Here is a 14,446-nt window from a genome sequence, read left to right on the forward strand (position 1 = left end):
AATCTAATTAGACGATGCATGTGTTACTCTTGTTGGGGAAACGTAAACCTCTTTTCAGCAGGGCTGGCTGATGAAGGTGCATCACTTGCTATCAAAGGGAGCTGTTCCTCCATTGTCTTTAATTACAGCAGAAACAGGGCCTGGTATTGTTCTGCAAAGAAGATGAACCAGGCTTCACGCTCTAGGAAGGCGTGGGGATAAAGAGGCGAAAATGGCAGCCATCCCACAAAGACCAAGGCCTAGGAAGTTCATAGCAGAAGTTAAATCAGACCCATCAGCTCATCACAGCCCTGAAAGAGGCAAGGCTCTGGTCTGTGCCGAACCAGAAGCTCCAGCGTGTGCTGACATCAGCACAGCCCAGCACTCTGTGTTAAAGCCTAAATGCTCTGGCTGACGGCCAGATGTCAGTGATTCAGACAGAGGGGAGCAGGGTGCGAGGGAGTGACAAGGAGCCTCATCAGGAATGAAATGTGAAATGTCTGCATATTTTTTCCCTAATATGTTGACATTTTGCAGGTTGGGGAAAATACAAATGATGCTGCTGCTGCCACCAGCCAGAAGCATTGGCGTTTCTCTCTGACTCATTCCCTCCCACCTGGATTTAAATAGTGGATTTGGAAAATAAAAATCATACGCGCTATCAGCAGGAAATGGACAAGCATGGACGTCTCTGCAAGAAGAAACCACTTGATGAGCACCTTCTTCAACAGTCTATCAGGATGTCTCCCTTTTACTGCCTTACATTCCCTTACGTTGCCTCCCTTACAAGGAAGACCCGGTTGGAGGGGACCCTAAGTTTCAAATTAGAACTGGGACATACGGTGGGGCTGGAATGCAAGGGATAGTGTGAGAGCAAGGTGTTGATTTGGCCTCCTTGTGGGGCGGTGGGGGGAAACTATGAGACTGTTAGAGTATTTGTCTTCCCTTTGGTTAGTGAACACTTTCACCCTTTATGGAGGCTGTTATGGATTCCCTGTTGACTGGAAGATATATTTATTAATCCACTCAGGATTAATAAATTACTGGACAATAACTATTACAAGGTTCAGGGCTATATCCTTCCATGTAGCAACAAATACAAGCCTAAAGGTAAACTATCAAGAAAATCTAAACAATGGGTGTACGATTCTTCAGTGGGACTCAGAAATGCTTGGTAGATGGGGTACCATTAAGGAGAAGCTTCCAAGGTAAGTGCAACTTAGACAGAGAAGAGACAAATGCTTCCCTCTGTGACCCTACAACACACTGGAAGAGACTGGGTACTACGGGTTAGAAAGAAGCACGGGATTGAGGCCAGACACACTTGGGTGCAGAAGCTGATGCTAAGGCGTCCTTCCATGGTGGGCTTTCTATCTGAGGCAGGAAGGAATTCATCACATGGCTCAGATCCTCTGAGCTCCAGGCATAGCTTCTTCAGAGGGTTCTGAGCTGTCTAAAGCCACGTCTGGCCACCACCTACTAGCCAGTAGCTTCTTCATTCTTCTGATGTAGCACTTATGTTCTATGTTCTACTGTAAATGCCTGTTTACTTTCTTCTACAAGGTTGGGAAGTGTGTTCCTCTCCATATCTCCATATCTCCATATCTCAATCTGACTCTAATTCCCGCATACTAGGCTCTAAGCAAGCATTTGCTGATGGACAGAAGCTGGAATGTGCTGGGATCCAGGGTCCCAGGCAACAGAGGGGGTTGTCTAGAGTGGTGGGTGTGGAGAAGGCCGCAGGGAACGTGGCGACACGATGGAGGTTGATCCCAGAGCAAGGCTGATGTCAGGCTTTTCTGGGAGGCAGGTTTCAGCAGGGGGTGAATAGGTTGACTCTGAGTTTGGGAAGGGTCACTGGGCCCCGAAGTGGCAGATTGATGAGATTACCAAGGACAAGGGACCCACACATCGTAAAAGAAGCTCATGACTAGACATGGCACCTGCTCCGGGGTGAGTGAAGGGGGTGGGCAGAGGTAGTGGGAGGAGTGGTGCTGGGGTCTGCTTTCTTGGACCTGTGGGCTGACAGGCGTAGGGAGTGGGGGGACGGAAAGGTCAAGATGACCACAGAGATTGTAGTGAGGGGTGGTTGTGAAGATAAGGTGTACATTTGAGGCGGGGGAGGAGGTGCCAAGGAGAGAAAGATGGAGCTAGCCCTGACAGAACATTCAGGCGGCAGAGCGGCCTGTGATTCAGAACTGAGGAGAGTGTTAGGGACATAGATGGGAGGCTCCCAGACAGCTGCCCAGAGACTGGCCGGCTCCTGGGGGCCCCGGCCTCCCAGGGAGACCTGCGCACGGAGCATATCTTCAGGGCTGTCCTTGGAGACTTTCATTCAATGGCTCTGGGACCAGGCCCATGGGCCTGCATTTCTGAAGCACCAGAGGTGAGGTCTGAGGGCTAAGACAGGGTTCCCTTCAAAGACGCCCGAGGACACAGAAGACCCTGCCCCTCTTGCTGTAATGCCTTCCCTGGGCAGACGGCAGAGGGGCTAGATGCAGCCTGAGACCGAGAGGGAGGAAGAGAGCCACGTGGCTGCATCATAGAAGATGGAAGCAGGGGGCTGGGGCCAGGAGGTCTGGGGCCAAGGGGAGTCCGGGTGTTCGGGGGGGAAATGGGCCATGAGGCTGAGGTCTGACTGTCTGGACTGGAGGTGAAGGGAGAGGAGATGCTGGGTCCTCGAGCCCTGTGCCCAGCCCTCAGGTTGCACCTGGAGCCACCTGGGGAAGGTGAGGTTGTTGGGAGCCTTTATGGAGGAGGGGGTGGGGGGCAGGCTGTGGCCAGCTTTCCAGGGGCTGCCCTAGGTGAGGCCGGCCAGGCTGCAGGAGGAGAAGAGCTGTCCGGCTGCCTCTAGTTGAAGAAAATCCGGTCTGAAGAGCCAGCCTGACATGTATATTTATTCTGGAGGAATGCCATTAGCAAAAGAAAATAGAGATTCTGTCCTCATGGCTTCTGGGGGCAGGGGAGGTAGACTGTCTTCCAGGCTGCTCCGAGGGACTGAGACTTTGCCTGAGGGAAAGAAATCCTGAGCCCAGATGCTGCCTTCACTGGAATACTTTGCCATTCTCTTATGCAAGGAAAAGATTCTGAGGAGTGGTCCCTAGTCCTGGTACTTAACTCAGAGCTCCTCATTTGTGTCGCTGCAATTTCACAGATGAATCTGCTCTCCTTTCTGCACCATCCCCTCCTTTCTGGCTTGTTTGCTTCCCTGTCCCTCTCCCCCGCCAGTTCCAATCCAGACGTTCACGTGGCCCATCGCGTGCCTCACGGTCTCTGCAGTGCCGGATGTAATCAAGTTCAGATCTTCCCTCCTTGCACCCTAAGGACGGGGGAGGGGAGGTTCTTGCCCAAGACCCAGCGGAGGCAGAATGGGCTGGCAAGTCTGAGAAAGTGAGTGGCTTCCTTGAGGGTCAGAGGTGTGCCCAGCACACCGAGCCCAGCCACCCCGGCTTCATGCGGTCCTGCCAAGGCTCTAGGATGTCAGGGCCGGGTGGCCTTTGGAGGCCTCATCCACTCCAAGAAGCTTACGGATACTTCCAGCAAGTTGCTTTCAATAATCAGAACAGCTGCTGCCATCCCCAAGGTTATGGACGTCAGGCTTTGGAGATCTACTTCTGACCCTGCTTTCCTTTTGTTTTTTTTTTTCAGAATAGAGACTTAGAAAGCAAGAAGGAATACCGGAGTGTGTTTTGTTCTGTTCTTACATTTTACAGGCACCATGAAACAGAGGGCATCATGGTGTGTGCCAGAGGCAGGCCTGGTACCCAGTTTCCCCATCCATCCCCGTGTTGGTCTGTTCTTTACCTTCTGCTGTCCCTCTAGTCCTGACAGTGGCCCCGGGGCTGAGCAAAGTGGACAATCTGAAATGCTGCTTTGAGCTGGCACTCTGCTGGTGACCTGTCCTGTCTGTGTGGTCTCTGGAGGGGCAGCAACTGGTGGTGAGTGAGGAAGAAACATCCCATAGCAACGGCAGCCACTTATTTATCTCTGAGCATCACTCGCCTACCTGGGTTGTCTCTCCTTTTTCCTAAGCACTTCCTGTCTCAGCCCACTACCTCCGTAGCCTGTGTCTTCTGCCTTCGTTTGAGATTTCTTTCATCTCATTTTCCTGTGTTCTGTAAGTGTAGGCAGAAACTATATGAAAGATGTTTGTGTGAAAGGTCTGTTATGAGTGTGTGTTGTGATGGATTCACACATCACTTCAGGGCCCAAAGAGTCCCCACAAACCCAGCTCACAGTCCTTGAGGGCAGACACCAATGCACGCCTGGGGATGCGGCATGTCTGTGTGTGGGTTTGGGGGGTGTGAGCAGATGGCGTGTAAATGCTCAAATGGTCCTTTAAAAGAATGTGTTCAGATTACATAGAAGATGGGAGATGGAAATGGAAAATGAGTTCAAACAGGCTAACTGCTGACCTGGGCTTCATGTGGCTGGCTGCCCTGGGATATGAAGCTATGTCTTTCCCATGAGCTGAACTGTGTCCCCAAGCTCACATGTTGGAGCCCTAACTCCTGATGTGTGTTTGGAGACAGAGCCTTTAAAGAAGTGTTTAAGGTCAAGTGAGGTTATAATGGGTTTCCCAGGTGGTACTTGTGGTAAAGAATCTGTCTGACAATGGAGGAGAGGTAAGAAATGTGAGTTTGATCCCTGGGTTGGGAAGATCCCCTGGAGGCGGGCATGGCAACCCAGTCCTTGGGAAATCCCAAAGACACACGAGTCTGGCAGGCTGCAGTTCACAGGGTCTCAAAGAGTCAGACAGAACTGAAGTGACTTCGCATGAGGTTATAATGGTAGGGCCCCAATTGACAGGATTAGTGTTCAAATGATAAGAAGACACCCCAGGGAGCCCTTCTTCCTCATCTCTGGCCATCTCCATGCCCCATCCCACCATGCTCAGAGGAAAGGACATATGAGAATGAAGCTGGCATCTCCAGGAAGAGCACCCCCATCCAGTACAGCCGATACAGGTCTTCCTGGCTAACCTTGGCCTCTGGCCTCCAGAACTGTGAGAAAATCCACTTCTGCTGTCCCAGCCTACGCTCTTTCATTACAGCAGCCCTGGCGGGAGAGTATATCTTTCATCTCCATGAGCTGCTGTCCTCGGCTGGGACACACCTCTCTCCTGAGTTCACAGGGGCACAAGCACCCGGGCCTCTAGTGGTCAGTCCTGGGCTCCTCCTGTCGGCCACACCCCCACGGGCAACCCCACCAGCTCACGGGGTCACGGCAGGGTCAGTGGCAGGGCAGCACCCCAACCTCACCCTTTGCCAACCTCATCAGCTTTATCAAGACTGAGGGATGGACAATCACAGACACCAAGGTGTGGGCAGAGCCACTGGCCGTGAAAATGGCAGATCCAGAGCTGGGAGAGGAGCAGGTCAGAGCCGACTCCTGGTCTGGACGATTCAAGTCACCGTGGCTGAGATTGGTCCTCGATAAGGAGGGCTGTGTGGAGGCTTCCCCTCAGCCTGGGAGTGTGAGTGTGAGTGTGTGTGTGTGTGTGTGTGTGTGTGTCTGTGTGTCTGTGTGTCTGTGTGCCCTTGTTTCACGTCCTCTGGTAAACATTCTAGCACTGAGGAGGGGTCTGGTCTGGGTCTCATCAATACTTCTTCACTAGCTACATATACCTTAGTGTCACTTAGCCTCTGGGGTCCTCCTCTTATCCATCTTTAAAACAGGCTAATAACCTATTCTTACACAAAACTAGCATGATGAGTGGAAACCAATTGATATTTGGTAAATGGTAGGTATTATGATTGCGATTCATGGGGTCGCAAAGAGTAGGACATGACTGAGCAACTGAACTGAACTGAACTGAGGATGATCATTATGAACATGACCCAAGTACTCATATCTTAAAATGAAGCTTTCAGAGTTAAGTCATTAGCCCTTTTTGCTTTGGGCTGAAGGGATTATCTTGAGGGACAGGGAGGCCTGGCCTGCTTTAGTCCATGGGGTCACAGGGAGTCAGACATGACTTAGTGGCTAAACAACATTAGAATGACTTCCCCAGGAAGACAATCATCTGATAAGCCATTTGGTGTCTGGGCTGGGTTCCCCTAGTGCCATGTACAAATAGAAGACACATCCCTGTTAAAAGCCACCAAGTAGAAGTTTATCATTTTGGAGAGATCCCTTCTCCAGAAATGAATAATGATATTTCATATGTATGTGTGTAAAAGCCATCATGGGCTTCCCTGGTAAGAATCCACCTGCAACCCAGGAGATGCAGGTTCAATCCCTGGGTTGGGAAGATGCCCTGGAGAAGGAAATGGCAACCCACTGTAGTATTCTTGCCCGGGAAATCCCATGGACAGAGGAATCCGGAGGGCTACAATCCACGGGGTCACAAAGAGTTGGATACAACTTAGTGACTAAACAAAAACAACAAAAGCCATCATATTCTACATGTTTGTTACCTAAACTGTGCACACCAGCCCCCTGAATTCTATCCAGTAAGGAGAAAAAGTCAGGGAGGAGGAGCAGGCAAGCCTATCTTGGAACGAGGCTTAACATCAAAAGCATAGGCATTCAGGCAGGCAGAGGAGTGAAGGAACATGCGGTACCCACCTGCCACTGCTGATGAGGGGCTTATTTCTAAGACACACACAGCACAATGCACACACAATGCAGAGAGAAAACAAGAGACATAGATCACACATTTCAGATGGTTGGTGGACAAAGTTTAGTTCATGTCAACGCTGAAAGCTGTTCGGGGTCTGAGGTCCATATGAACAATGAACACCTTTCCTTCCTAGTTACCAGACAGTTCCCTCTTGCCAAATCTCGGCAAATAAACACACACATAAACACACGGACCATCACAACAAGCTGGGCCTGGCCAGTGGGGTAAAATGTTGCACGAGGAGATGGACACGACAGTGTGAGAATGGAGGGAAGGCAGGATGAAGGCTCCCGAGGGGCCATTCGGGTCTCTGGGGCCCCCTCGCCCTGTGTAGGAGGGGGAGACCCTCAGAGAAGGGATGGATGTCCCAGCTGATGGCCCGATGAGGACCAGCCTCTTTCTCCATTCATTCCAATGAATGAGAACATGACATGCAGTCAATATGACAGTTAGGATGGCAGAGTTGACCTGGTTTACAACTGCAACTAGAACCCCTAGAATCGTACACTCTTCCTGTAGGGCATCTTAACACTATATCTAATTTCCTTCTCAGACTGAGAGTGCTGCAGCTGAACTCTTCTGTGGTTCCATCTTGTTTAAGGCAACCACTGTGCAACGTGGTTCAGAATTCAGTTCACTCCTTTTGTAACGTGGAAAGCTCGCCTCATGATAGACCAGGAGCTATCGGTTGCCTTGTAAACACCACAGCATCACAGGCTAAGAGAATGACCAGGTGGGGTGGTGGGTTGCACTCGCATCTAAGGTGGAGGGGGGAGCAGTATGGATGGATACAGGCCAGCGGATCTCGCCTTCCTCCCCCGCCTATCCAAGCCCTGCGTCCAGGCCTCCTGCACTCACCATACAGTGTGATGCTGGCATTGGTAATCCCAAGCTTGTTCGTGGCCACACAAGTATAGTTCCCATAATCCTTCTCTGAGACGTTGAAGAAGGTCAGCGTGGATATGTGGCCTTTGTTCTCGATCCTCATGCCGTCCAGGCCGGTGGCCAGCCTGCAAAAGAAGAGGAGGTACTGTGGGTCTGGTTCCACTCATGGAGTGAGGGGGCAGGCAAGAGGGGCCGGGGATTCACCCCCAGACACACAACTCTCCTCTGCACGAAGCCCTTCCCTCCAACTAACCCAGCGCCTCTCCCTCCAGCCATAAGCACTACAGTCTCCATCAGGGGTGGAAAGGGAAGGTGCCCATGCTCCCAGGCTGCCTTCTGGAGTTCCTAGTCCTTCAAGATGGCCCCGTCTACAGCTAATCTCAGATTCTGAAACAAAGTCGATCCACATTGCCCACTTCCCAACTTCCTCTGCTTTTTGTTGCTGGTTCTAAAAGGAGGCTCTGTTATAATGGAGGCTGTCATCAGTTTGGTTTTGCCATATCTCCCCCCTGGACTCCATCGCCCTCCTTCTGCGTGGGGCATCACCCATCAACTCTGCTTCAGACATGCCCCATTTCTGCTTCCAAGGTACCTGGTGTCTTCCTTGAACCACTGGAACTCAGCCATGGGCACTGCCGAGGCTTCACAGCTCAAGATGCCCTTCTGGCCAACGGAGACCCCTGTGTTCTTGGCTTTGGAGATATAGGGGGGGTCTGTGGGGGGATGCGGAGCAAGGCCATAAGACAAATGAGAGGCAGGACAGTTGACAGTCAGCTGCTGTATATACCCCCTCCTCCAGCTAAACAACCATCTATCTTAGGAAAAGGACTTCTTGCTTGAAGATACTGCATTTACCCGGCATCTTCTTCAAGCCTTCAAATGAACCCAGAGTTAACAATTTTCCCCATTAGCTAAAAGCTCTGATGGTCACAGGAAGGCCCCGTGGCCCTGGAGATGGTGATGAGCACAAAGATCTGACACAGTGTTTTCCTGTTGGAAACAGCTTGGGTCTATTAAGAAAATGGCCTTGCCATTGCTTGTCCGTCCCCATGCCCTCCTGCCCCCTGGGACTCCCGACAGTGGATCCACTCACAGTTGACAGTGATCTTTACTTTCCGCACGTCAGGGGCAGCAACATCATTCAAGGCGCTGCACTCATACTCCCCGGACTGGTCACGTTTGATGTCAGAGATTTCCAGGTATTCATCCTCACTCACAAAGCCCTGGCCTTCTGGGAGGCAAGAAACAGACAGAGACAATCAAGAACCTATGCAACTGGGGACATAACTGTATTTCCATCTAGAATTTAGAGAAGGAATGCAAAAATCCACAAAATAGGGTTTGAACCTCAACTCGAAGATTCTAGACATCTGTTGGCCCCAAAGTATTTGAAGAAATTCTCTGATTGAATCTTAGGTCAATACATTTGGGTCCAAGTCACTTTAACTTTTCAGATCATTTGTTAAGAAGGGCATATCATTCATTTTTTAAAATTTTTTATTTTATTTTATTTTTTAACTTCACAATATTGTATTGGCTTTGCCATATATCAACATGAATCCGCCACAGGTATACACGTGTTCCCCATCCTGAACCCTCCTCCCTCCTTCCTCCCCGTACCATCCTTCTGGGTCGTCCCAGTGCACCAGCCCCAAGCATCCAGTATCGTGCATCAAACCTGGACTGGTGACTCGTTTCAAATATGACATTATACATGTTTCAATACCATTCTCCCAAATCATCCCACCCTCTCCCTCTCCCCAGAGTCCAAAAGACTGTTCTATACATCAGTGTCTCTTTTGCTGCCTCGTAAACAGGGTTATTGTTACCATCTTTCTAAATTCCATATATATGCATTATATACTGTATTGGTGTTTTTGTTTCTGGCTTACTTCACTCTGTATAATAGGCTCCAGTTTCATCCATCTCATTAGAACTGATTCAAATGTATTCTTTTTAATGGCTGAGTAATACTCCATTGTGTATATGTACCATAGCTTTCTTATCCATTCTTCTGCTGATGGACATCTAGGTTGCTTCCATGACCTGGCTATTATAAACAGTGCTGCGATGAACATTGGGGTACACGTGTCTCTTTAAATTCTGGTTTCCTCAGTGTGTATGCCCAGCAGTGGGATTGCTGGGTCATAAGGCAGTTCTATTTCCAGTTTTTTAAGGAATCTCCACACTGTTCTCCATAGTGGCTGTACTAGTTTGCATTCCCACCAACAGTGTAAGAGGGTTCCCTTTTCTCCACACCCTCTCCAGCATTTATTGCTTGTAGACTTTTGGATCACAGCCATTCTGACTGGCATGAAATGGTACCTCATAGTGGTTTTGATTTGCATTTCTCTGATAATGAGTGATGTTGAGCATCTTTTCATGTGTTTGTTAGCCATCTGTATGTCTTCTTTGGAGAAATGTCTATTTAGTTCTTTGGCCCATTTTTTGATTGGGTCATTTATTTTTCTGGATTTGAGCTGTAGGAGTTGCTTGTATATTTTTGAGATTAGTTATTTGTCATTTGCTTCATTTGCTATTATGTTCTCCCCTTCTGAAGGCTGTCTTTTCACCTTGCTTATAGTTTCCTTTGTTGTGCAGAAGCTTTTAAGTTTAATTAGGTCCCATTTGTTTATTTTTGCTTTTGTTTCCAATATTCTGGGAGGTGGGTCATAGAGGATCCTGCTGTGATGTATGTCAGAGAGTGTTTTGCCTATGTTCTCCTCTAGGAGTTTTATAGTTTCTGGTCTTACATTTAGATCTTTAATCCATTTTGAGTTTATTTTTATGTATGGTGTTAGAAATGTTTGAATTCTTTTACAAGTGGTTGACCAGTTTTCCCAGCACCATTTGTTAAAGAGATTGTCTTTAATCCATTGTATATTCTTGCCTCCTCTGTCAAAGATAAGGTGTCCATAGGTGTGTGGATTTATCTCTGGGCTTTCTATTTTGTTCCATTGATCTATATTTCTGTCTTTGTGCCAGTACCATACTGTCTTGATAACTGTGGCTTTGTAGTAGAGCCTGAAGTCAGGCAGGTTGATTCCTCTAGGTCCATTCTTCTTTCTCAAGATTGCTTTGGCTATTCGAGTTTTTTTGTATTTCCATACAAATTGTGAAATTATATGTTCTAGCTCTGTGAAGAATACCGTTGGTAACTTGATAGGGATTGCATTGAATCTATAAATTGCTTTGGGTAGTATATTCATTTTCACTATATTGATTCTTCCAATCCATGAACATGGTATATTCCTCCATCTATTAGTGTCCTCTTTGATTTCTTTCACCAGTGTTTTACAGTTTTCTATATATAGGTCTTTAGTTTCTTTAGGTAGATATATTCCTAAGTATTTTATTCTTTTCGTTGCAATGGTGAATGCAATTGTTTCCTTAATTTCTCTTTGTATTTTCTCATTATTAGTGTATAGGAATGCAAAGGATTTCTGTGTGTTGATTTTATATCCTGCAACTTTACTATATTCATTGATTAGTTCTAGTAATTTTCTGGTGGAGTCTTTAGGGTTTTCTGTGTAGAGGATCATGTCATCTGCAAACAGTGAGAGTTTTACTTCTTCTTTTCCAATTTGGATTCCTTTTATTTCTTTTTCTGCTCTGATTGCTGTGGCCAAAACTTCCAAAACTATATCATATCATTCATTTTAAAAATATTATTATGAGGATTAACTAAGAGAGTACATGTGAAATACTGTAGCACTTTAATAAGCTTTGATATTTTGAAAGAGAATTGCCATGGTCAGCAACATAAATTTTTAAATGTGGGAATAATGTTAGGGTATGTGAATATGGACATCTTCGTTTTTCACTACATTTTCACCATGTACTACATGTCTTTGTACACAGAATACAAACTACTAAGACATGTACAATGAATAAGTAATCAGTTAACATTTTGGTACAAACAGACACAAAAGAGCTGGTTGGTTTCAAACGTCCTGGGGAAGACACAATGGTGAATGAATGAATGAGGAAACCCTCCTTGATTGCTATGTAGTAGGTGTTCAAAAAACATTTGCTAACATATAATAACTGAGAGTCCCAAATGATAGAGGTCTGGTTACTCGAACCTGGGGTGAGGGTACTTAATAATTGTAATACCCAGCTTTGTGGGACATTCTGGAGGCTTTGCTTGTATGCATGCTAAGTCGCTTCAGTTGTGTCCAGCTCTGTGCAACCCTATGAACTGTAGCCCACCAGGCTCCTCTGTCCATGGGATTCTTCAGGCAAGAATACTGGAGTGGGTTGCCATGCCCTCTTTCAGAGGTACTTCCCAACCCAGGGAATGGACCTGCGTCTCTTATTTCTAGACATTTGTGAAACTTGCAATTCATGATCCCAAATATTCTGGGGCTGAGAAACTGACATTGTTTGCAGCCACCAGAACATACTCTTGCAACGATCTGTCTCTGCCTCATCCCTCATTCCACTTCCTGTGGCTCAGTGCAAAGAGGACAGACCTTCTATTGTCTTGCATCTGCCAAAGCATCAGCCTCCTTTAAAAACCCAGACCCCCAAGGGCCAAGGAGAAAGTACATCCATTTGCATTTCTTATAAGCCTGATACCTGATTCCTTCTTGTGCTCTGGGCATGAGAGCAGAATTCGTTTTCAGGACGATAAAAATGTTTTGTAAATTTTCTCCAAACCCATAGAAGCATATCTAATCCAATGGTCACTCAGTCAACCAAGTCTGGGCCCACGATGGGTTTGGGATAGGAAGCGGATGTTGGGGCTGGGGGAGTTGACGGGCAGACACCAGGCAGGTGCTTTGGCATCCTGATTCCGCTGACATAGAAGCCTTGGAACATTCCCACCACCTACCCCTTTCCCAGGACACTGACTTTTTTCAGCTCTTCTGGCCTTTCTTGCCACCATGCCCTCCTTAGCTCAGCACGCCCATCCAGGCTTTGCCTTTAGTGTCTGGATCCTGGTTGCCAAGACCAACGGCAGAAAGTATGGGGCTTCAGGCAAACATGTAAACAAACAGAGTCTCCAAGTGAGCACCACCCTGGGAGGCCAATCTCATGCTATTTTGTGAGGGAAATCCTGCATCATTGGCCAGCAGGAGCAATTACTGGCCAGGGCAGCCTCCTGGGATTTGGGCCTGTGGATATGACCCCAGGACAAGCCCACAGGGAGAGTTTCAGGATCTTGGGGAATCTGGTCAAACCCACGTGAGGAGTGACTGGAAGCAGAGGTGAAGGGGAAAACGGGGTTCTGGGCAAGCCCACACTTCCCAGCCTGAGATCTGAGTGTCAGTTCAGAATGGTATTACCGGGCTAAGTCTGGTCCCAGGCACTGGACAAGAACTTTGAAAACTGTGAGGGAGATGTGCCAGGGCAGTTGCCTCCTGGGCCCCGGGGTGGGGCCCTGTTTGCTGGGACCTCGGGGTAGCGGGGCTGGTCACAGCCCTCCATCTCACAGACATTTAATTATCCAGGCTGGCTCATATCTAACTCCTCAGTGTCATTAGAGGGATGTCAACATTCTCTCACCCTCATCTCCTTATTTGTCTTAGACTTAACAACATCTCAGTGTCAAAGGGGATCCTGAAACCACTTATTTCAGGATGTGTAATAAAGATACTTCCCAGGTGATACAATGGTAAAGAACCCAGCTGCTAATGCAGGAGAGCCGCGTTTGCCATCCCTGGGTGGAGAAGATCCCCTGGAGAAGGAAATGGCAACCCACTCCAGTATTCTTGCCTGGAAATCCCGTGGACAGAGGAGCCTGATGGGCTATAGTCCATGGGGTCTCAAAGAGTTGGACGTGACCAGACAACAACAAAGATAAAAATTGCCTCGCTCATTAAAATGATGCTGGTTGACCAACCTAACTGTTTTGAAGGAAAAAAACAACAGCGAAATCATACAGACATAATGACTTTCCAGACTCAGTGTGCCATTTCTGCGGTGAATAAATACACAGGATGGAGAGGAGGGCTTTCTCCTATGAAGACTCCATCATTCTTTCAAATTGTACTGCAGTGAATTTGCCACGAGTAATTAACCTCCCTGTACTTAACCAAGGAGATGAGCTACCTGCAGTGGGCCTGGCAGGAGCCTCTGGCGGGGTCACTGACCTACCTTTCTTGGGGAGAATGAGTTAGACCCACAGCAGGCTGCCCAGTTTACACCAGACAGATGGCTTAAAGCCCCTGATGAGGCAGATCTGTGATGCTAGTCGGCACAGAGGGGAGGGAGCCCTTTGGGGATGACAGGGGTCTTTGCACTGGGACCCCGAGTGAGTGTCTTCTACCAGAGCGAGGGGACAGACCTGGGTCCTCCACGGGGGAAACTGCTGGACAACAAGGCCACTCCCTGGAATGCGGGGATTTATCTCCACTCTCTGTTCTGTTTGCATGGACTGTTCTGTGACAGCAAATAAGGGAGGAAGTAAGAGTGTTTTGCACAAATTGAGGGTCGTTACGATAATACTACCTCATTAAGTGAGAAAATGAATTTCGTCAAGTTTGTTCTGTAAAGTAAGTGGTTCTCGGGTTTTAATTGGCACATAAATTCCTCCGAGATTTTATGTATTACATATAGATTCTGATGCAGTAGGTGCAGGGTGGGGCTTGGTTTCTGCATTTCTATCTTAAAGCAAAACTGTGGGGGAGACATGAAACTCTCGTTTTCATACATTTTCTCAGAAAACACAGTCTAGTCTTGCAGCCTATCTTTTCTGTAAAGTCCCTTTTGACTGTATCTTCAGAATTTTCCCGTGGTACCCAGAGCATCTTGCCTGCACCCCGTCTGCCCCTTTTCTAAGTGTCTCAGGACTTCCGTGCTGTTGGCCTCCTGTCCCCATTCTCCATGCGCTGTTCTCAGCCCGTTCTGACTCTCTTGTGCACCTGGGCCTGTGAAGGGGTTGGCTGGTCAGTGACATTTACTGCCTGCCCCTTGAGTTGAGATCCTCGTGGAGCTTGCATCTCCAAAGGC

The 14,446-nt window shown here is 48.0% G+C and overlaps 1 protein-coding gene across 2 annotated transcripts in view; it reads right to left on the minus strand.

The window, feature by feature from the left end:
• Positions 1 to 14,446, minus strand: part of OPCML (opioid binding protein/cell adhesion molecule like) — a 1,054,475-nt gene that overhangs the window by 13,331 nt on the left and 1,026,698 nt on the right. Inside the window, exons 5-7 of one of the 2 annotated variants that reach the window (XM_086384066.1) lie at positions 8,583 to 8,717; positions 8,082 to 8,202; positions 7,463 to 7,614 (exon numbers count right to left, since the gene is read on the minus strand). In XM_086384066.1, coding sequence (XP_086240192.1) covers positions 7,463 to 7,614; positions 8,082 to 8,202; positions 8,583 to 8,717 — 408 coding nt within the window. Of the gene's footprint in view, positions 1 to 7,462; positions 7,615 to 8,081; positions 8,203 to 8,582; positions 8,721 to 14,446 lie in introns of both variants that reach the window. The other variant, XM_086384065.1, reaches the window with a different exon arrangement.

The sequence above is a fragment of the Bos grunniens genome, chromosome 29, assembly GCF_055505025.1.
Source record: "Bos grunniens cultivar Pamir isolate PY7600 chromosome 29, Bosgru_T2T1.0, whole genome shotgun sequence".
Lineage (NCBI taxonomy): Eukaryota > Metazoa > Chordata > Mammalia > Artiodactyla > Bovidae > Bos > Bos grunniens.